General features: G+C 37.1%; 1 protein-coding gene across 3 annotated transcripts in view; it reads right to left on the reverse strand.

The window, feature by feature from the left end:
* ETS1 (ETS proto-oncogene 1, transcription factor) overlaps positions 1 to 22,234 on the reverse strand; it is a 186,194-nt gene extending 163,960 nt beyond the window's left edge. For 2 of the 3 annotated variants that reach the window (XM_056794589.1, XM_007495109.3), the window contains exons 1-2: positions 22,122 to 22,234; positions 3,737 to 3,819 (exon numbers count right to left, since the gene is read on the reverse strand). In XM_056794589.1, the coding sequence (XP_056650567.1) occupies positions 3,737 to 3,808 (72 nt within the window). In that variant the 5' untranslated portion in view covers positions 3,809 to 3,819; positions 22,122 to 22,234. The remainder of the gene's footprint in view (positions 1 to 3,736; positions 3,820 to 22,121) is intronic. The other variant, XM_007495110.3, reaches the window with a different exon arrangement.
* Positions 22,235 to 22,506: the final 272 nt, after the last annotated feature.

Below are 22,506 nucleotides of genomic sequence, written 5' to 3' on the forward strand. Positions count from 1 at the left end.
ATGGTTCTTTTATATTTAACATTGGATGAAATGATTGAATACAAATATTGAAATACAGGCTCATCTCCTCCAGCCTTGTTGAAAGTATCCTCAGGACAACTATAGTAGCAGACAGGATGATGGAGATGATATAGCTTTGGTTCCTTCCATTTGCCCTATCTATTTTGAAACTTTCATTCTTCATAACCTGAGAGTTCTGACCATCTAGTACGATGACATGTATGAATAATATTGTTGTTCTGGGGTCATTTGGGTAGTAGATTGAGGGCCAAGTCTATAGATGAGAGGTCCTGGGTTCAAATCTGCTCTCAGACACTTCCTGGCTGTGTGACCTTGGGCAAGTCACTTAACACTAATTGTCTATCCCTTACTACTCTTCTGCCTTGGAACCAATATACACTATTGATTCTAAGATAAAAAATGACAGTTTAAAAAACAAACAAATATTGTTGTTCTTAAATTTTTTTCTGGGTCAATGTTATGTAGTGTAGTGACTGTAGGGAACAGTAGTCTGTGATAAACTTCAGTTCTAATATGCTTATTTGTCAAATTTTCAAGAATATTTTGGTGTCTGTATTTATAGTATGGAGATTTGTCATCTGTTTATGAAGGGAAGAAAACATTATTATTATCTCATTCTTCTCTTTTTCAATAGGATCCAGATATAAAGTTATTTTCATCATCATTATTATTATTGTTATTGTGATGTCAGACCCAAAGTCACATTAGTTGAGTTTATTTCACTTGATTAAATACATGTGTTTGAATTCAAGGTTTTCTAGTGTCTATAAAATTTGAGAAGACAAAGTTTGTGGGCTTTACAACTTTCTCTTTGGGTCTAGAGAAAGCAGAGGAAATCTTGGGAGACCCCTCCATGAAATCCTGGATTTGGGATTGAGATTTTGAGCTTTGCTTTCAATTATCCCTCTTAACCAACAGACTAATGCTAATGCCCCTGAGTTTATATCTCATCCCCAAATTATAAATCACTTGAATGTTTATTCTTGCTAAGCCTGAAGTTAGAGGTTATCTATTTGGATGGTGCTGGTTTATTGAACTTGAGCTCACACTAGGTGAATGTTTTCTAGAGTGAATCAGGATGGGGAAATAGACCTTATTCAGTTTTTCTAACCCTTCTGCAGCCTTGATGGTGCTAAAGAATTAATTAAGATGTTTTAAAGATGGAGAAACTGAGATCCAGAGAAAGAGCAAATGAGTGGGTGTGGAAATATGTTTTAAAAGAGTCAAAAAGGTTATAATTAGAAGAGGACTTCTGATCTTAAACTTTTTCTCTAAATCACTAGAACTTTGGATTTAGCTAAAGAAGGCAAAATGGGTTTATTCTGATCAGGATCTCTATCTAATTGTCCTTTTCTGACTCTAACAGCTTTATTTGAATGAGAAAGCCTGTGAAAATCTGACTAAAACCTACATGTACTAAAATCCATTTTTATATTGGAATACAGGGAGGAGAGGAAAGAGACAATGTATTCAAGACATGATAGGTCTCTTACATGGGATGATGTGATTTTTAAAAACATTATGTGGATATAGTAAGGAGTTTCTTATATCCTCAGTCTTGAATTGAATACACTAGGTATATGTAGTAGTCACTTAATCTGATATGTTTGGAAGTAGGACTTCTTGAATTCAGGGAGTAAAATGAATCGATGAAAAATACAAAATGAAGTGTGATATTATATTTTGAAAGTTGTCTTGCCCTGATTTAATTGGGTACCTGACCCAAATAGAGACATGACCAGTGCCAGATTAAAAATTCTTTCTTCAATTGAATTTGGTAATGAAAGCACAATTTTACATTTACTTATTTACTATTTAATATATCTCTACACTTACTTCCTAAAGAATCTTTCCCTAATCATTAGGAACAATTTGTTGACCTTTATGTGGGCCTTAGAAGATAATCTCTCTCTAAAAGAAAAAAAAAAGAAGAATCTTTTTCCCAGTAATTTCCATGAGGTTCACAGAGTGACCTTACCCATCTAAAAGTCCTTTTGCAACTTTCTATTAAGACAACTTGAATGACTTCTGGGCTGAGCTTATTTTGACACTTTTCTGATCAAAGGTATAGCACGACTGTTTTAATTTGTTTAGGGGGTGAGTGGTGTCTGTGAGAGAACAGGAACAGCTTTGGGGAGGTGGGAGAAAAAGTTGCAGAACAACCAGTGAGAAGGGATTTATTAACCCTCCCTAAATGTATCCTTCTCCTTGAACTTAGTACAGCTTTTGATCCGCCATTCTCTGACTCCTGCCACCAAAAACAAATATGAACACTTTTGATCTTTGAATGTAAATGACTCTAGGAGGCAATGACTCAGTTAAGGGTCCTGCTGTCAAAAATCACAGAATGGTATTCAATATTAAGCTAAATAAGAGGTTTGATTCATTTGTAAAAGTAAAATTCTGCCTTTCCAATTACAGAGGAATGAAGAATCCACCAATTAAAACTTTGATTTCTGAATCTACAAATGATTGATTTTATTTATATTAATTACATGGAAAAATTGACTAGAATAAGATGTAACAGATAGAGGATGGTTATGGAACATCTCCTGGGGAGCTTTGTGAGATGTGCATGCATGTCAATGGCAGCATCTCCAGACTGATTATTTTCACTGTCTCCCATTCCACCATTTGGTTTCCCTGGCTTCCCTCAAGTCCCAGCTAAAATCCCACCTTCTACAAGAAGCTTCTTCCCAAACCCCCTTAATGCCAGTGCTTCCCCTTTCCTGTAGATACGCTAATTTATCCTGTGGATATCTTGGTGGTGCAGAGTTTGTGTGTAGTCTCCCTCCTTAGACAGTGAGCTGGGACTTGGACTTTTTTTTGCAGCCCCAGCATTTAGCATAGAGCCTGGCAAATAATAAACACTTAACAAATGTTTGTTGACTGATTGGCCAGTGTGTAAAATCATTGGAGCAAAACCCCTCAGTTCTGAAAGGGTCTTTATAGGTCAATCCTCTGCCAGATGCAACAACCACTCCAGACAATTTGCATGCCAATGGCTTAGGTTCTACCTGTAAATAGGGGCCTAGATACTAAAAGTTTGCATTGTCTGTTTCAACATTCCTATCATTCCAGGAATCTAGAGCTTTTCCCAGAAAATCTTTCTCTGCTTATATTCACTAATTTTAGATGTTGTTGATATTTGGAGGATTTAGACTACTCAACCCCTGAAAAAACATTCCAAATTCAACAGGTCAAAAGACATTAGCTTTCTGCAGGAAAATGTGTTTAGAGTAAACTCTGTTAAACCCACATATTCTGTGGTCCCTTGAAGCAGAAATCAAACTGTTCTAAGATAATGAAAGCCAGCTAGCATTTACTTGGGGCTTTAAAATTTACTAGGCACTTCACAACTATCTATTCATTCTGCTCCCACAACAATCCTGGAGGCAGGCACTATTATTATCCCCATTTTACTGATGAGGAAATAGAGGCAGGCAAAGGTTAAATGACACACCTAGTAAGTCCTAGGGTCACATTTACATTCAAGTCTTCCTGGTTACAGGTCTAGTCCTCTCTCCACTGAGCTGCTTCTAAATGAATGTTTAAACTCTCTTCACTGACAATTGAGTAAAGGTTTAAATGAGTAGGTATTCCGTTTCTGGCCCCTTTATCCAAAGAGAGAGTAAAAAAAAAAAGTTGAAATCTGTAGCAAAAATATTCCTGACCTTTGACAGAATATAAGAGGAAGAAAGAGAGTACAATTTACCAGAACTCCAGGGCGAGGAACAGAGTAGGAGGCAGGGTTGCTGGCTGTTGCATCCACATAGTAGCTCATCATCTTGACAAGTCCTGCATGGGAGAGAGAGAATCTATTGAACATGCACTTCTGGATGTGTGGACTGGGAACTCTCAACTTGAATTGTTAATGTTCAACAGTGAAGGAATAGTAGCGATTATCTGGTTTAAGTCTTTTTATTTTATAAATGAAGAATCTGAGGGCCAGAGTTATTTAGCAACTTGCCCATAATGGTCTCACATGAGAATAAGTATTTATTAAGCTCCTCCTATGTTCCATGCACTATATTTAACACTTTGCAAATACTATCTGGATCCTCACAGCAACTCCATAACATAGGCAAAGATAAGTGCTATTATCATCTCTATTTTACAACTGAGGAAACTGAGACAGACAGAAGTTAAGTGACTTGCCCAGAGTCACATATTTAGTAAGTGTCTGAGGTCAGATTTGAACTCACCAGGCCCAGTGCTTTATCCACTGTGCCTCCTTAGGCTTCTCACAGCCATCAAATGGTATCTGAATGCATAGACTTTTACCCCGTATGGTGTTGCCTTTTCATCATCAACAAACATTCACTGAGCATTTGCTGGATATAAAGCACTATCCTGGGTAATGAATATACAAAGAGATAGAAAATATACTCTGTCTTCTAAGAATTCTCAGACCATTTGGCAAGGGAAAGCTTCCAACTTAATTCAATTCTATTTGGTTTAGTAAACATTTATGAAGTGCCTTGAAAGTGTAACATGCCAGTGGTGTTCCCTGGGAGAGACATCAGGAGAGGCTTTCAGGTAAGAGATAGTGTGGTATAATGTGATATGGAGAGTACCAGCTTTGGAATCAGGAACACCTATATAATCAATGGCAAATCACTTAAGTTCTCCATTTATTATTTAGTCATTTAAATTGTGTCCCACATTATTTGGGCTTTGGGTGGTAAAAATACTAGAATGCTTCATCATTTCCTTCTCCAGTTCATTTTACAGAGGAGAAAATTGAGTCAAACAGTATTAAGTGACTTTCCCAGGGTTATAGAATGTTTTTTAGTCATGTCCAACTCTTTGTGACCCTGGGGACCATCATGCACCTATATTGTCCATGGGATTTTTCTTGGCATTCCTTCTCTAGTGGATTAAGGCAAACAGAGGTTAATTCCAGATTTGAATTCAGGTGTTCCCATCTCCAAGTCCAGTGCTATATCCACCGAGTCACTTAGCTGCCTCATGTTCTCCATGCTTCCAGGTAACTCTCTAAGGCCATACATTGCAAATGGATTTCCAATTGGCTTTGGTGGAGGAAGTTTCTACAATAGGAGATCTCCAGGTCTATGAAGTCATACATCTATACCTTCCCCAGCTACCATCTTTAAAATTTGTGAAAAGTAGAAGAGAAATCCTTCATCACACTGGTGAAGTCTTTTATGGAGTATTTTTGGAATAATACAGAGAACAACTACACAGGATGAGAAATGGGATTGTGCAATCTACAAGAATTCTATATCTGTCATCGGAGGAACTGGTTTGAAACTCTTTCTCTGCTATTTAAGAAGTTTTGGATAAATCATTTAATTTCTTTGGTCTTCATTGTATTCCTCTGTGAAATTAAAAGATTGGACTTAATGGTCTCCAAGATCCCTTCTATCTCCAAATATGTATTTGAGCACTAGGAGAATTAGAGGGAGTGCCTACATTGATAGTCATCAGATCTCTCAATATATTAAAATACACACATAACCCTGAACTGGGCACTGGAGATACACAAACATAGAAAGAAAACACAAGGTGATGCCCAATGAGCCTTGTACACAAGTGCTAGAGTTTGGAGGAAGGAATGACCCCTGAAGGCTTGTATTGAGTTGGGGCCCAGATGAAATGTAAGCTCCAAAGAAGCAGACAGGGACCCTTATTTCAAAGATTAGAGATTTTTTGCTGGGATTGGAGCAGGACGAGAGAGAAAGGGTAAGAATATTAAGGAACAGCTATTATCTAAGAGAGTTTATTTTTTTAACAATTTGATTAGTTTTAATGCATAGGGAATAAGGTATTCTGATTGATTTAATTATCTTGCTTAATAAGAAAACCTGTTTTGTTTATTTCATCCATTGTGGTTGTTTCTTTCTAAATTGCATTAACTCCATTTCCTGCCATACTAGTACACTGAATATAAAGATTTCTTTGATGTCACATCACCCTTCAGTTTCTCAGGTTTATTGATTCTAACCATTCTAACCATTCCTTCTAACCAAAATTAAACCATTCTACAAGAAGCTTTTCCTGATCCCCTTTAATGCCTTTCCCTTATCAGCTATCTCCTTTATCGCACATATATTTTATTTGTACATTGTTGTTTGTATATGGCCAGGTACTATCAATTTATCCTGCCCAAAGCTTGTTTGCATGTTGTCTCCACCAATTAGACTGTGAGTTGCTACAGAGCAGGAATAATCTTTTGCCTTCCTTTGGATTCCCAGCACTTGTTACCCTCCTTTATACATAGTAGAAATGCTTGTTGATCTGACTTGATATCTCCTTCAAATTAATCACCTAGTAGCTAGCTGTCAATCTCTTCTTCCTGATGTTTCATTGTAATTCTTAAGGGACTACTGACTGCATTTGACAACAAATAATGATAGAAGACAGGTATATGTAAAGTATAAAAAAAGCTTCATACTCCTCCTATCATGATATCCTCAAACCATCTCTATGAGATGGGAACAACATATAATATTGCTCTTATTTTACAAACAAAGAAACATGTTCAAATGTCTTTCTGGCAATTACTAGCTATGCAACTATAGCATGTCAGAAACTTCTCTAAGCCTCAGTGTGTATAGATATAGATACAGATCTGTAAAATAGGAATAATTCCCATGGTACCTAACACAAAGGGCTGATGTGAGAAAGTAAAGTATGTAAAACACTTTGCACACCACTAGTAGTTCTCTACCCTCAAGAGGTAGAAGAAAGAGGAAATGAATTCATGTACAAAAATATTTATTGCAGCTCTTTTGTTGGTAGCAATGAACTGGAAACTCCCATCAACTGAGGGATGAATGAACAATTAAGGTGTATGTATGAATGTGACAGAATATTACTGTGCTATAAGAAATGATGAAAAGCATGATTTCAGAGAAACCTGGGAAGAATTGTATGAACTGAGGCATAATGAAATGAAATGAACCAAGATGACAGTTTCTATAGTAAAAATAATTCTGTAAAAATAAATAACTTTTAAATACTTAAGAACTCTGGTAAAAACAATGATTCTATCACAATTCCAAAGGATTCATGATGAAACATGCTATTCACCTCCTAACAGAGAGGTGATGGACTTGGTGCATTGGAAAATATAATTCTTGGAAATGACCAAAGGAGAAATTTGCTTTGCTTGATTATGCATATTTTTGTTCTAAGGATTTCCTTTTCCTTTTCCCCAGTGAGTGGCAAAGGAGATGGAAGAGAAAGAAAATAGATTTTTTGTTAGTTGGGAAAAAATCATTTAAATTTTTAAAAGAATGTTAAAAAAGAAAAAATAATAAAGCACTGTGATTACTTAAAGTACAAATAAATATCACCCTTTCCCCTCCTCCTTCTTCTTATTTTCTTCTCTGCTTTTTCTTTTCCTTATCCTTCATTTTCTTTCTCTTCATCCTTCTTGTAATCGTGATCCTCCTCCTCCTTCTTTCTGCTCCTCTTCTTCCTTCTCCTTCACTTCTACAAATGTCCCCATAGCCCTATTGGGCTATACCACAACAACAATAAAAGTTGCCAAAATGTTCAAAGAATTAAGCTTTATTAAGAGATTAGAGGGAAATATTCACTTGCACTATGAAAAATATATATTTCATAGTATTGAAGATATTGACATACTGTTTGTTAGGCAGGATTGAATAACTTGAGGACCTGAGAATATATCCTAGAAAAAATATTTTTTAAAATTTTATTACTGAATCTATGATATCAGCTTCATTTTCTTATAATTTGAATTTTTAAATATCATACTATCTAGTAGTAAGTAATTAGAATGATATACTAAGGAAGATTTTGATCATCTTTTCCCAGAATTTAGGATTGATCTGAATTTGGTCCCACTTCAAGATTCATGGAGAGACTTTAGGACAGGTAGTATATCCTCTGCTTTCATCATAAAATCATAGGATTCGGAGCTAAAAAGAAAGAAATGTATATATATGCATATATATGATCTAACCCAACTCTTCCCTTCTACAAGCAAAGAAACAGAACAACTCTAAGTAAAGTGACTTTTCAAAGTAGTAAATGGAAAGCTCTGATGCAAATCCAGTGTGCTTTCTTCTATGTGACAAAAGCTAAGGGAGAGATTTCCTACCCATCATCTTCTGTCTATGGCTAAGAGTTTGTTCTATTCGTATTTGTTTGGACTATGTAGAAAGGAATAAACATTTACATAGTGCCTGGTAAGTGCCAGGCACTATGCTAAGCACTTTTTTTTTTTAACAAATATGTTCTTATTTGAGCCTCATAACAAGCCTGATGTTGGTGCTATTATTATCCCCATTTTACAGTTGAGGAAATTGAGGCAAACAGTTAAGTGACTTGTCTGCTTCACAGTTGATGTGCCTGAGGTCAAATTTGAATTCAAGTTTTCTTGACTCCAGGCCAAGTGCCCTGTCTACTACAACACCAGCAGCAGTCTAATGGTATAGAATTTACAAGATCAGTTCCATGGAGAATATCGTGAACTTTCTAATTCAGGTTGTTCAGCTGCACAGTTGGCCAGTTTTCCATAAGATAACTTGTACCTTTTATAGCTATCCAAAGGAGTGAGCCATGAAGTTCCTTTTTGGAGGCTTGATAGCCATAGTTTTTTCACCCTATTTTGTGGAGTTTGCTCCACCCTTCCTATAATCAACTCCAAAGAAAGTACTCACAGACCTCCAAGTCAGAGTGGGCTCCAGAAAAATCTATGACCACATGTCGTGTAGTCATTATAATAGACCGGTTCTCCTCAGTCTCCTATTCATATAAAGTGACCTTTCTTCTCTGCAGTGCACCCTGGGAGAAAGGTCCTTCCTGGCAGCCATATTCAGATGCCCAACTGTGGCCTCAGAGACCCTTGGTCTGCCTGCCAGACTGCACTCCTCCTCATGGAAATGTACTTAGAAAAATGTTTGGAAGAAATATGTTTTCTTTTTCCAACTGACAGTGTGAGGGAGAAACCCCAGGCCCAACATATGGTACATTCCATGCTGTGCTAGGTTCTTGAAGCTATATTCTATATGAGTGACATATCCCTTGAGGAAAAGCCCTTTGCCCAGGGAGGAAACCCAAAAGAGGGAGTTGCCAGAGCTCTCAAGGGCTCTCATCTCAGGAAATAACTCTGGGACAGAAATGGATTACTGCTTTATTATTTTTTGAAAAAAAAGCATACCCTTTCACCATTTGTAGATTGTGACACAGACCAGCTGCCACAGGCTTACAGAAGCAGGCAATAGGGGCATTCAAAACTTTCTTGGCTTGTGAAAAAAAGCTCCCACCTGAAAATGATATAACTATTATCTAAATGCATTCTTAGAGCCAAAGAATCACATTATGTTAGAGCTGAGAGGGACCCTAGAGCTCATCTGGTCTGGCTCTATAGATGAAAAAATTGAGCCTGAGAGAGAGGAAGTGATTTGCCCAACATCACAATCAGGAAGTGGCAGAGATGAACCCAGTTCCTCTGGCTTTCCTGGCTCTCTAATCTCATAGCATTTAAAATATAGAAATTGTGTGTCTCTTAAGTCAATGCCCTTAAAATGGAAGTCAGAAAACCTGCTTAGATATAAAAATAGATATCATGAAGGACGAGTGGCAAGCTTAAGTGGCAACATACACACAATTCATGCCTGTACATCATTACATAATTGAGTATATAATCTGGTGGCACAAATATTGGCGATCAAGCCAAGTGGAAATCCATTCGGGTTGTCCACACTAGCCAAAGGAGCTAAAAGTTTTCATCCCTGGGTGCAAATCCACTACAAATAATAATGTCCCATATCTATCCATTTCTAAATGAAAATGTGATCATATTTTTAATATTTTATAATATTAAACAGTTTTCAAAGTGAACTTCGATGTATGTCATTCCATGCTTAACAACAACTCTGTGAGGCCAGAAGAGCAAGGAATATCTGTATTACCTGATAAATTTGACAGAATTTGTAATTTGCTCAAAGTAAATCTCAGGTAGAGCCAGACTAGCTCTGAGTATTATTGATTCCCAGTCTGGGGTTTTTACCATCCAACCATAGCAATGACATAAAGATGTATATAGAACTCTGCTGAGAGTAAGAGGTCAAATAAAAAAGCTATTGACATTGTGAAGGTGCAGCCTTGATTTTCCAAAACTAATATTAGCATTCAATTTTTTTCTCTGTGCTTCAAATTTCTCATCTGTAAAGTATTTGGTGACTAGCTTTCTACGTTTGTGCTTCATATCTACCTTCAGAAAAGTGGCTTAAGGTTTAGTCAACTGAGTAACAGTTCCCTTCACCCATTTCTCATCAGGAAACTTATTTCAGGCTGAATATGTCAAAGACTTTGAAGTCAAGTCAAGGAGATTGGAAGGACTGGAGAGGGAGAGAGGAAGTCCTGGTCTTCCTATCTCTAAGAAAAAGATAAGTTCCTCATAAGAGCTAAAGGCCAATTCATGTCAGTCCTGGGAGCTCTAGCACCTGCCTGTTGGTTGATATTTATTTTCCCATTAGTTCAAGGATGTCTATTCTGTGATATAAGTTCTTGGGGACTATTCCTGGTAAGTGTTAAGTATGGTAACAGGTAAAAATATACATTGAAAACACTATCAATCATTTTTGCTAACTCACCAATAATGCAAACATTTCAAGTATAGGTCATAAATGCAGGAACTGCTCAATAACTAGTAATTGATAATTGAATGAACTACTACTAATAGCTCTTTGATAATTTAATGTATAATATGGGGCATATGAGAAACAGAGAAGACTGTCGTGTAAAATGCAGATGCTATATCTTATTCTCTCCTAAAAGCTGTAGAATTCAGATTGGCATACAATTATGTTTCCTTCTAATCTCCAGTGATTTGAAATTCCAATGAGCAATTTAACTGAAGACTCAGAGAAAACCACTTGCCTCAGCCTGGGAAATAGAAAGGAAAAAAATGTGGTCACAAAGACCAACACTTCCAAGGAACCTTGTCCAAAATAGAAGTACCTTTGCCATTACTAAAAGCTCAGTTGGCCCAAATCTAGCCCAGAAATATCATTCATTCCTTTGAAATTGGAGCTAGAATGCTTTCATTTTATAGATCAGGAAAATGAGGTCCAGAAAGTGACATGACAGGAAGCCTCTTGTAGTGGAATGAGGACTGGACCTAAAGTTAGGAGAGATGTAGATTCAAATACCACTCTGAAGTTTCCCATCTCTTCAACTGTGGATAAGTTATTTATCTCTATGAGACTCACCAACCTCACAACATTAAACACTATAACGTTAGAGTGCTATATAGAATGTCACCTATTAACATAATTCCCAAGTTCACAGAAGCAGAGATGGAATTTGAATCCAAATTCTTTGGTTCTAGGTCCAGTATTCTTTCCATGAATAATGAGAGAAAGAAAATTAATAATTTGATATGTAATGATTTAAGTTTTGCAAAGTGCTTAACATTTGCTATTTCATTTTGTCTTGAATATAACTCTATGAGGAGGATACTATTATTATCTCATATGAGGAAAGAAGTATCAGAGATGTTAAGTTACTTATCCAGAGTTGCACAGCCAGTAAGTGTCTACCTCTGTTAGCTGTGTTAGGATTGGACTTGATAGCAAAGTAATTAAGGGACTATAATTTTATTTCCTTTCATAGGCTATTGAAGCTTCTTCTGAAGCAGTAAGTAGCTGGCTAGATGAAGCTGCATGTGAGATAAACTACTGATGAATGAAGAAACAAGAACATATAGAAGTATCTAAGTAAATTGAGAGGTTGAAACTCCCTATGACAAACAAAGAGAAGTGGACATATGTGAATATCTGTGTGAGCTTTGAGGTTGGTTTAATGAATCCTAAAAACATTGGGTGGACTTTGCGATGGGTGTTTAAGCATACCCCCTCTTAATGTTGTTAATTGGTTCTGGGGGGAAAAAAAGATGATTTTAAGTAAACAAAGTACAGTTTGTTCCGTGTAAGCAATTCTGTGAACATTATAAATGGGCAATCAGCCGAACATTGTTACCATGGGGTTTGGCAACCTTTCAGTGGGGTTTGGTTATACTGGATTAACAATGTTATTGCAAAAAAAAATTAGCATTAGTCAAACAACTTCATGCAAGGTAAGCCTGTACTCTATCAGTGCTCCCTTCCTATGACTCTATTCTACCAGGAATTACATGATACATGCCACGTAAATAGCCAAGGAGCCATTGCTGGGAAATGAAGCTAGGAAGTAGATTGAACTAGATACCTCTCACCCTTGATCTCCCTTCACCAGAGGTCACCACATGGTCACTTTTCAGTAGGTAGATGGACAAGGAGGTTTTTCCTTAACCTCTTTCATTTGAGTAAGAAATCTCTATGCTGGAAATCTATTTTTGAATAGACCTTTAGACCAATTAATGTCTCAGCAATTAATGTCTCTTCACACTGTTGCTTCTCTCTTTACCACCCATCTCCATTTGAACAAGTGACCTAAAAATCAGGTAAATTCATTTTCCTATTCTCAAAATAACTTCATCCTCTAATAATATGTGATACCTTCTAATGTCATATTTGCTATTGTTTACATGATGGTATTGATCCGGTGCCAATTAAATCTCAAACTCAATAATTCGGACACTTAAAGTTCCCCCAGGAGCAGAACTGTGTCAGAATATTAGACATTTGAAGTTTAGAGCCGGAAAGGACCTTCAGAGATCTAGTCCCTTTACATGATATACTGTTATACTTTTTTTTTTTCTAAACCTTACCTTCCGTCTTGGAATCAATACTGCTTTTTTTAATGAGCAGATGAATGAATGAATGTAGCTTTTTGTTTCTTTGTTTTTAAACTTTACTTTCTGTCTTAGAATCAATACTAAATATTGGTTCCAAGGCAGAAGAGTGGTAACAGGTAGGCATTTGGGGTTGAATAACTTGCCCAGGGTCACAAAGCTACAAAGTGTCTGATGCTAAATTTGAACCCAAGACCTCCCATCTCCAGAACCAGCTCTCTATCCACTGAACCACCTAACTTCCCCTGAATTTAGGTTTAAGGGGTGGTTTTAAGAGCTCATTCATCCATTTTTTCACAATCAAGAATGTTAGCTACAGTGTGACCTTTAGTTAGCTTCTCCATCAAATCTAAATAATGGATAAACTTTAAGACTGAAAATACCACAGAATTGTTGCAGCCAAAAAAGTCCCCAGAGAACATGAGAATTTAAATAATTGTTATTTTCAGGGTTTTAGTGTGTTTAGGGTGTGGTATTCAATACTAAATTTAGATATGGCCCCAACCCTTAAGGAGACTGAAGACACAACGAAGAAGTTATGAATAGAGAGACACTGACAAAACCATTAAAAAAATATGGCCAATGTCACTCTAAATGGAATAATTGAGCATCTTGGAACCAAAAGTCCCTAAATGCTTTGATCTTCCCCATATTCTTGTGTTAGATTGAATTCTTATTCTCAGAAGGAAAACTCATTCATTTTACAGTCATATGTTCATAGATTTAGAACTAGAAGTGTCATCAGAAGTTATTCTTCTACTTATTTTAGAGGGGGAAATTGAAACCCAGAGAGGGCAAGTGACTTTGCTAAGGTTACACAGGTTCTAAGTAGCAGGGCCAGTATTGGAACCCAATCCAGTATTCTTTGTGCTGCCACCATGCTGTCCCAGCTCTTGAGTTTTGTATTGATTATACAGGTTGAAATTGCTACCCCTCACTGATGAAAAGATGAGCACCATACTGGAAAGGGACTTTGGAGAATCACAGGATTTTAGAACTATAAGAAATTTTTCTAATTTTTTTTTCATTCTGAATTCAACAAACATCAGCAAACACAATCCCTTCAGTATGCAAAGAATACAAAGAGAATTGGATATGAAACTGAATTTCTATTACCTAGGCTGTTTTTAAGCTATGTTCAATTTATTATAATAGTATTGAGGCTGCTCTGCTTGTCTAAACACTGCATTGTTGTGATTTTATTGCATCACTCCCTATCTCCACTCTGAAGATTTCCCTATACATAATAGAAGTCCTCCTTTGTAAAAAAAGGATAGTAAAAAAATTGCATATTTGCCAAGTCTGAAAACAGGTGCAATAAAATAGCCAGTCCTAATGTAGCACTTTAAGGTTTGCAAAGTTTTCTCATTCCATCTTTATAGCAACCTTAGGTGGATAGGTGCTGTTATCATCTCCACTTTACAAATAAGAGAATTGATGCAGACTGAGGATAAGTGACTTGCCCAAGGTCATACAGCTAGCATCTGAGGCTATATATAATAATAATAATAGCTATGATTTATATAGTGCCTACTATGTGTCAAACACCATACTAAGTTTTTCAAATATCCCATTTGATCTTCACAATAACCCTGGAAGATAGTTGCTGCTATTTTCCCCATTTTAGAAATGAGCAAACTGAGTCAAATAGAGGTTAAGTGATTACTTTAAGGTCATACATCTAGTAAGTATTTGAGGTCATATTTGAACTCATGTCTTCCTAACGGCCAAGTCCAGTGCTCTAGTACCACCGAGTTGTCTCATTCTTTATTACCAAGTACTAAAAGAGATCACAGAGGATCATTTTATCTTATTTTATAGATATAGAAACTGAGGCTTAGAGAGATTAAATGACTTTTTTCAAAGTAACAGAATAACCTGGACTAGAATCCAGGTGTCCTGTTTCCCCAGTTTCTTTACATTTTATGTCCTAGTGCAATGGTACTTAGGTATTCACCAAATGGTCCCTTACTTACACCCTCACACAGTGCAGTTCTCTATTATCCAAGGATACCTAACCTGATTTCATAGAATAGGTATCATCACATCTGCACTATAATCTCGGGTATGTGCAACAAACTCTGAGGTCAATCCTTTGTCTAATTGTTAGGAATCAATTTATTATTGAAAGATTGCACAACAGAAGTGGGGAAATATTGCAGCTTCCTCAGAAGAGTCAATATCTTATAAGATAGATGCCTCTTTAACAATTTGACATAAATATAAAGAACTAGCCAGTCTCCAAGAGAAGATTGGCAGAATTGTAATTTTCTTTATCGTATTTACTATTGTCCAGGAATTATTTAGGAAAATTTCTGTTGATACAGAGAAATCAAAGGACAACTTGATAGAGTTCAACCATGATGATGACTCCTTTTTTGAGCTACTACTATTATTCTCCAGGAATGTCTACTCTGTGACATCTGTAGGCTTTGAGAACAAACTCTGGAACTGAACCTTTTGGCAATAAACATAGGAACTTTTTTAAGGGATTGAGGGAACAGGAAAGGGAAAGAAATGTTCTGGGGGCCACCTATGAAAAAAGAGGCTATCTGGGGAGGAAGCAGAGGCTACTGGGGACAAGGTCACAATAGTATGGAAAATATTAAATCGTTTGATGCTTAAGGTCAATGGCTATCTTATTTTATCATCCAGGGTTCTCCAGAACCCAGTACGGCCCATTCTATGAAGTCTAAGCCTGATTAGTATATTATATTTAGTTGAATCAAAATGGAATGAAAGTAAAGTTGAACATAAAAGTGAACAGAATCTTGATTTTTATTTGGTGAAATTTCAAGTTGTGTCTTTGGTCTTTGGAGTAATAAAATAATATCTTAGCCTCATTGTCTTCATCTAAAAATGAATTAGATTAGATGATCTCTATTTGTCTTCCAACTAAAAATACTATGGTTTTATGAATATTAAGAATATATTATATTATATTATATTATAATAATATGTTAATGAATACATGGTAGTGTTTTCCTATTACCTCTAGAATCTAATATAAACTCCCCTCCTTGGCTTTTTAAGCTCTTCATGACCTGTGTTCTTTTTACCTTGCTAGCCTTTTTACATATTACACTCCTTCTTTTACTCTAGGGTCCAATCATACTGACCCTTATTATTATTGTTTTTCAGTCTCGTCCAACTCTTTGTGACCCCATTTGAGGTTTTCTTGGCTGAGATACTGAAGTGGTTTGCCATTTCCTTCCTCAGCTCATCTTATAGATGAGGAAACTGAAGCAAACTTGCTTAAGTCACATAACTAGTAAGTATCTGAGGCCAAATTTGAACTCACAAATATGAGCCTACCTGACTTCAAGCCCGGCACTCTATGCACTGTACCACCTAGCTGCCCCTCATACTAACCTGCTTGTTCCTTTTACACAATAGCCCATCTCTAGCCTCCATGCTTTTGCTCCCACTGTTCTCCATGCCTGGAATGTTCTCCCTCCTAATCTCTTCTTCTTAGAATCATTGGGTTCCTTTAAAATTCAGAAGAAAAGGCAACTTTGGCAGGAGAGCTTTCTCAGACCTTCTTTTCCCCCTCAACTTCAAGTTAGTAACTTCTCCTTTAAAGTTACTTGGCAGGTACTTCGTACCTATGCATATGTGTGTCATATGTACAGGTTGTCCCCTCTCCCCTGTTAGAATATCAAATCCTTGAGGACATGAACTGGTTTTTCTGTTTCTTTGTATTACTAATGCTTGGGATACTACCTGGTTCATAGTAACTGCTCAGGAAATGCGTATTGATTAATTGATATCACTTTGTTATTTAATAATTCAAAACTCATATGCCAGCTGATAGCCAAGAGCTTTTCCAGGTTTACTCTTCTTCCTGAGAGTTACTAGTTACAGCTCTCTGGCCTCTTATCTAGATTAGACAACCCTCCCTTGATTGGTTTAGCCAAGTATTCAACCAAGCACTGTTGAAAATAATTGGCTTTACAAGCTTCTCTATTTAAAATAACTTGAATGATGGGGTTTTCCATTCTATCACTTCTCTTGGGAAAACCTTGTAACAGTTCTTCCTGTTAGAGATATTTTCTTGACATTTGACCTAAAAATTGGCTTCTTTCTGTTCATTCCTTTGCTTACTATGATCTTGGTTCATTACACATTTCTTCTCCCTTTAAATTGCTGGCATATCCCCATTTTTTGAGGTAGGGAATGGCGTATTCAACTCCAACATTCTCATCATCTTCCTAAAAAGGGAAACTGGCCCTTCCCTGATTGGGGAAAGATTATGAACTCAAAATGAGGAGACCTGGGATCAAGCCCTGACTGTGCCACCCAAAAGCCATGTGATCTCAAGCAATTTATTTTACCTCTCTGGTCTTACACCCTCCACTACAAAATGAGGGTTCTTGACTAGTTTGTCTCTAAGATTTCTCTCAACTTTCAAAATCCTTGCCTCTGATTTTACCATAGCTTTCATTGAGCTCCCTTGACTCTACAATACTTAGAGTCTTATATTGTGGCATTAGCTTTTAGTTGCATATTAATTTCATTGTTAACTATTATTGCCTTGTACATGAATGTCATCCCTCCAACTATATGACAAACTTATGGAAGAATTGGAGGGAGAAACAGCTGCTTCTTTTTCTATTCCCCAAAGAGCACCTTGCACAGGGCAAGGTAATACAATTGGTGTCCACTAAGTATTCATTAACTGATTTACAAAGGGATTGTGCTCAGTAAATAATTGTTGATGGATTAGTAGGATGAATTAGTCTTTTCTCCTGCAGTGAACCAGATCTCTTCAGCAAAATTAACATGTTTCTGACAAAAAATGTTAAAGGACCAAATGTACTATCACAAAACTTCGATAAACTCTGTGTTGCAATGAATAGGAAAGAGGAAAAACCATTCATTAAGCACCTATTTTGTGTCAGAAACTATGCTAAGTACCTTACAAATATTATCTGATGTGATCCTTACAATAACCCTGGAGGTAGGTGCTATTATAGTCCCCATTTTCCAGTTGAGGAAATTGGGGCAAATGGAAATCAAGCTACTTGCTCAGGGCCACACTGAATGTCTAAGGTCAGATTTTAATATGGGTCTTGCTGGGTCCAGGTCCAGTGCTCTATTTATTATATCACCTAGGAACTGTTTCATAGTGATTCATAAAGTATGGTCACCACTGGAGAAAACAGTGTATAAAATTTTGCAACTCTAGGAATAAAGAAGACCATCTTCAATCAGATGAAGTCTATTGGGGGTCCAAATTACTGCCTAGAGAAAAACTGGAAGTTGAAAACTTGTATTTGGAAAGTATACCTTTCTTTAATGGTACAGCCTTCTAAAAGAGTCATGGCATTCTTCACCCAGCAATCAAATTGTAATTTCTGAAGAATGTATGCTCAAGGTGAGAGATAGCATAGCATAATGTAGAGAGAGCTGGTCTAGGAGCCAGGAACACCTGAAATCAAGTCCTATCTCTGATAAAAATTGCATGATGTTCCTGAGGAAGTTACCTTACTACCACCACCATCACCACCACCACCACCACCACCATCATCATCATTATTATAGCCAGCATTTATATATCACCTTTTATGTGCCAGGTATTGTGAAAAGTGCTTTATAAATATCTCATTTGACCTTCACAAAAACCCTGGAAGATAGGTGCTGTTATTATCCCCATTTTACATTTGAGGTAACTGAGGCAAACAGATGTCTCAGTGGCTAGAGTGCTGGGCATGAAATCAGGAAGGTGAGTTCAAATCATCTTAGACACTCATTAACTATGTGACTCGGGACAATTCACTTAAGCTCTTTCTCTAATCCACTGGAGAAGGAAATGGAAAAGGATCCCAGAATCTTTAAAAAAAAATACTAATACAGGATCATGAAGAGTTGGATATGACTAACAACCAGCATCACATAGTAAGTATCTCTGGCTGGATTTAAACTCAGGTTTCCTGTCTCCAGGATCAGCTCTCTGTCTATCCACTGCACCACTTGATTGCCTTAAATGCTAATCTCTTTTTGTTCTGGGCATGTTTCTAAAACTATGAATTGTAGAGACAGTGCTGAGCTAAGTTAGTAGGTAGAATTATCTCATCTGGGAGCTGCCAAGACCAATGAAATCATATATCTGGTCTATATCCCCTTTGAACAGTGTGAGAGGGAGAGGAGAGTGAATAATGGTGAAAGAAACAATTCCATATCTTCCTGTAGAACCTGTCTTCCTGTCCCAGCTTATTCATAATTAGAGGAATAGAGAAGACCCATTCATCCTGTTCCCAAATCATTGAGAGCCCAACAGAGGTCTTAGGTATAATAAAAATGATACCACACCTGAAATCTGTGGATAAGGGCAATAATCATGACATCTCACACACAAAAAGAAGTTTTTTTTTGAGAAAGATTAGTCTATTTACTAAAAAAAAAAAAAGAGATGGAGCACTGGAGTTCTCTGGAAGGAATTATGTAGGACCATTAAGGGCTCTAAGTCTACAAAGGGGAGAAATCTGACCTTTATTAACTCTCCTTTTTCTTAAACCTAAGTTTCTCTGTCATACTTAAAGTTCGTTCTCTCCTATTTCATTCACTCAACAGGTATTTCTGGACTTCTTACTATTATATATATGTATATATATTTCTACATATATATGTATATATATATATTTCTACATATATATGTATATATATATATATATAAATATATATATATTAGGAATTGTGCTTGGCACTCCTGAGGGAGAGAAAGATAACTATGAGAAGCACCTTGCATTCAAGGAATTTTCCTTAGGTATTTCAGTCATTCACTTATATAACACATATATTGGTAGCCAAAATTTTTAGTCACCCTAAGAATTGAGAATTATAATATCTAACATGATGACATATAAGGAAAAATAAAAGTGCTGCAATAAACTGAAAAAAAGGCAAATCAGAACATAATTGGTGCTGCCATATAGCAGAGGAACAAAGTATTTTCACTAGCCTGAGAGTTCGTGCAGCAGTTTGCTTAGAGAAACACTCCTGAATGTGTAGAAGGGTTCTATACAGAGAGATGGTATTCTGACAACAGGTGTTTCTTTCAGCAGGCTATTGGGAAGTAAAGGAAAATGTCCCGTCAATGTACTGCACCAGGCAAGGTGAAGGAAAGGGCTTGTGATGGAAAGGAGCTACTAATTAGAAATCAAGCTCAGTTCTTTGCACCTTCAAAAATGTTTCCAGTTATTATAAGAGCTGATCATTCCTGCTTTACCAAAGCAAAATATTTAATACCTGGCATGTGTATTTTGGGGATTTTTTAACATATTATATTTATTCTTTTATTTATTTTCACAATGTCCCCATGAAGGAGATAAGGACAGAGGCCAGAACAGTGAATTCACTGACTTAGGGAATTCCCAAGGCAATCCCTTTTATCAGTGCAATTCAGTGCTTTTCTCTGTAATTTCTTGACTCAGAAAGCATTACCTAGAGCACTAAGACATTACATGACTTGCCCAGAGTCACATAGCCAGGATGTACCAGAAGTAGAATTTAAGCCCAAGTCTACCTGATTCCAAGACCAGCTATCTATCCACTATTCTGTCATAAGCAGATGAGACACATATTAATAGTCACATTTCAGAGACATCAGCATCATAGAAATAATGAGAGGTCAAAACCAGCTGGCATGAATCCCAGTTTATATTCTTTCTTTTATGAGACCATACAGCTATCATCTTTTAGATAATTGTTCAGACAGTTCAATTTGGTCAGTGTTTACTCCCCACCTACTGAGGCCACAGGCTACCAGTAGTGAAACAGCCCTATCCTTATTCACTTTAGTCTCTGCCTCCCCTCCACACTCAACCAGACCATTTGTGGGGAAGGACCTAGGTCCATAGAGACTCTTCCTGTTAGCATTATGATTTTGGCCTCTAGGACCCATCAGCTGCAGAATCAGGACGGAAGAGATTGGGTGGCTGCTGCTGCTGTTTGTTATTTCACCATTGAATTGGCAAGGATGGGGACCGTTGATTTACAATTAGAAGCAGCATGCCTTCTCCAAATATTAATATTAATAACTTTAATAGTGAGCACATGAAAAGAGCTTTTCATCTTCAAAGAACTTTGCCAACATTAAGTCATTAGTCCTCCCTTCCCTGAAACAACAGGTTAAGTTTGAACAAAACCAATAAAGGCAGGAACAGCAACCATCCCAACCCTATGACCCCTCTGCTAAAGAAGTGAAAACCTTCTCTCCCCAGATAAAAAGGAAGAGATGAAATCCAGAAGCCCAATGGATGAAAGAGTTGAAGTGTCAAGACTTTTCCAAATCAAATGAATCTGCCTAGGTTATCACTCTCAGATCTGTATTTCCTGTTGTTTAACAAATATCTCTTTTCCAGTTGCACAACTGTGGTATGAAGCAGGAAGAAAATTGGTCTTAAGATCAGAAAAATTTATCCACAGTGCAATAAGTAAAACCTCTATGAAGAAATTTCACAGTCCCAAAGCTACCCTGGTTTATTAAACTCTTTGCTCACAAAAGATGCTAAGGAAAAAGAGGCTGTGGGGAGAACTTAGCTACAGATTACAAGATGCATGCAAAGGTAGAAATGTCTGTCGGAAATACAGAATGAGTAGGAATTACCATTTCATACCTACAATTTCTTCCAAGCCTGTCCTCAAATGCCAGTCACATTCTATAGTTCGGGGGTATGGAGAGGTGGGTAGAGAGAAAAAAGAAGTCTCTCAATGGAGACTTCCTTGTCTCACCTACAATTTTATGGACTGCTCAGTACTTTGGTTGCTGGGGGATATAACCCAGGAGAGGCAAAAGAATACACACACACACACACACACACACACACACACACACACACACACACACCAACTTGGGTTTGCAGGATTCAAATAGTTTGCAATTTCCTCTCCATAGAAGCAATTCATTAAGCTGAAGGGGGAAAAAATGTAAAATGATAGCCTCAATAGGAGAGAAAGACAAAAAGAAACTTCAATCTTTTAACTGCAGCTTTATGCTTTTGGAAAGGTTCCAGTATGCCAAAGAAAAGCTTCATGGTCTTGACAAGTAAATCGAAAACTCTCTGAAACACACAGGATTTTGCCTTTTAAAAGTCAGACAAAGAGGTAGGGGGAGGCGGTGGAGAGGGTAGAGAGCGGGGATGAACATAGATATAATTCTAAAATATATACATTTTAAACTAGACCAATAAAATTAGCAACTAATGATGAATATTGGCATTTAGGAAAGCAGTTTAGGGAAAATACAAAAGAATGTTATAAGAGAAAAAGAAAGCTCATTTGTGTTTTGGAAGATTCCCACCTTTTAGTTCCCATAAAAAAATTAAAGAAAGACACTCAGAATTTTTAGACAGAAATTCCACACCTCACTTACGACTTTGCTGATTCAGAGACAGAGTGAAGGATGTGTCCTGAGCTTCCCACACTTGACTGTGGTTTCTTTCCAACTACCTGCGGGAATCCTCTGTTCAGAGGCTAAAGAGGATGCAAGGACCATAATGTTCCTAATAGATTTGCCTCCATAAATTGGGGGGTGTGGTCAAACTAGAGAAAGATGGGGGGGGGGGGGGGGAGGGAGACTGTAATCCTAGGCTAGCCTCTGATAACATCAAAGTAGCAACAGCATGAGAAGCCAGCCTGCTAGCTTTGTCCAGAGAGGAAAGCTGCTGCCACTGACTGGGGCAAGATGGTCCTAGCTGATTCCTCACTTCACCATTCTGCTCTTAACTAATACACTGGAGTTGAAGAGG

The sequence above is a fragment of the Monodelphis domestica genome, chromosome 4 (assembly GCF_027887165.1).
Source record: "Monodelphis domestica isolate mMonDom1 chromosome 4, mMonDom1.pri, whole genome shotgun sequence".
NCBI classification, from domain to species: domain Eukaryota; kingdom Metazoa; phylum Chordata; class Mammalia; order Didelphimorphia; family Didelphidae; genus Monodelphis; species Monodelphis domestica.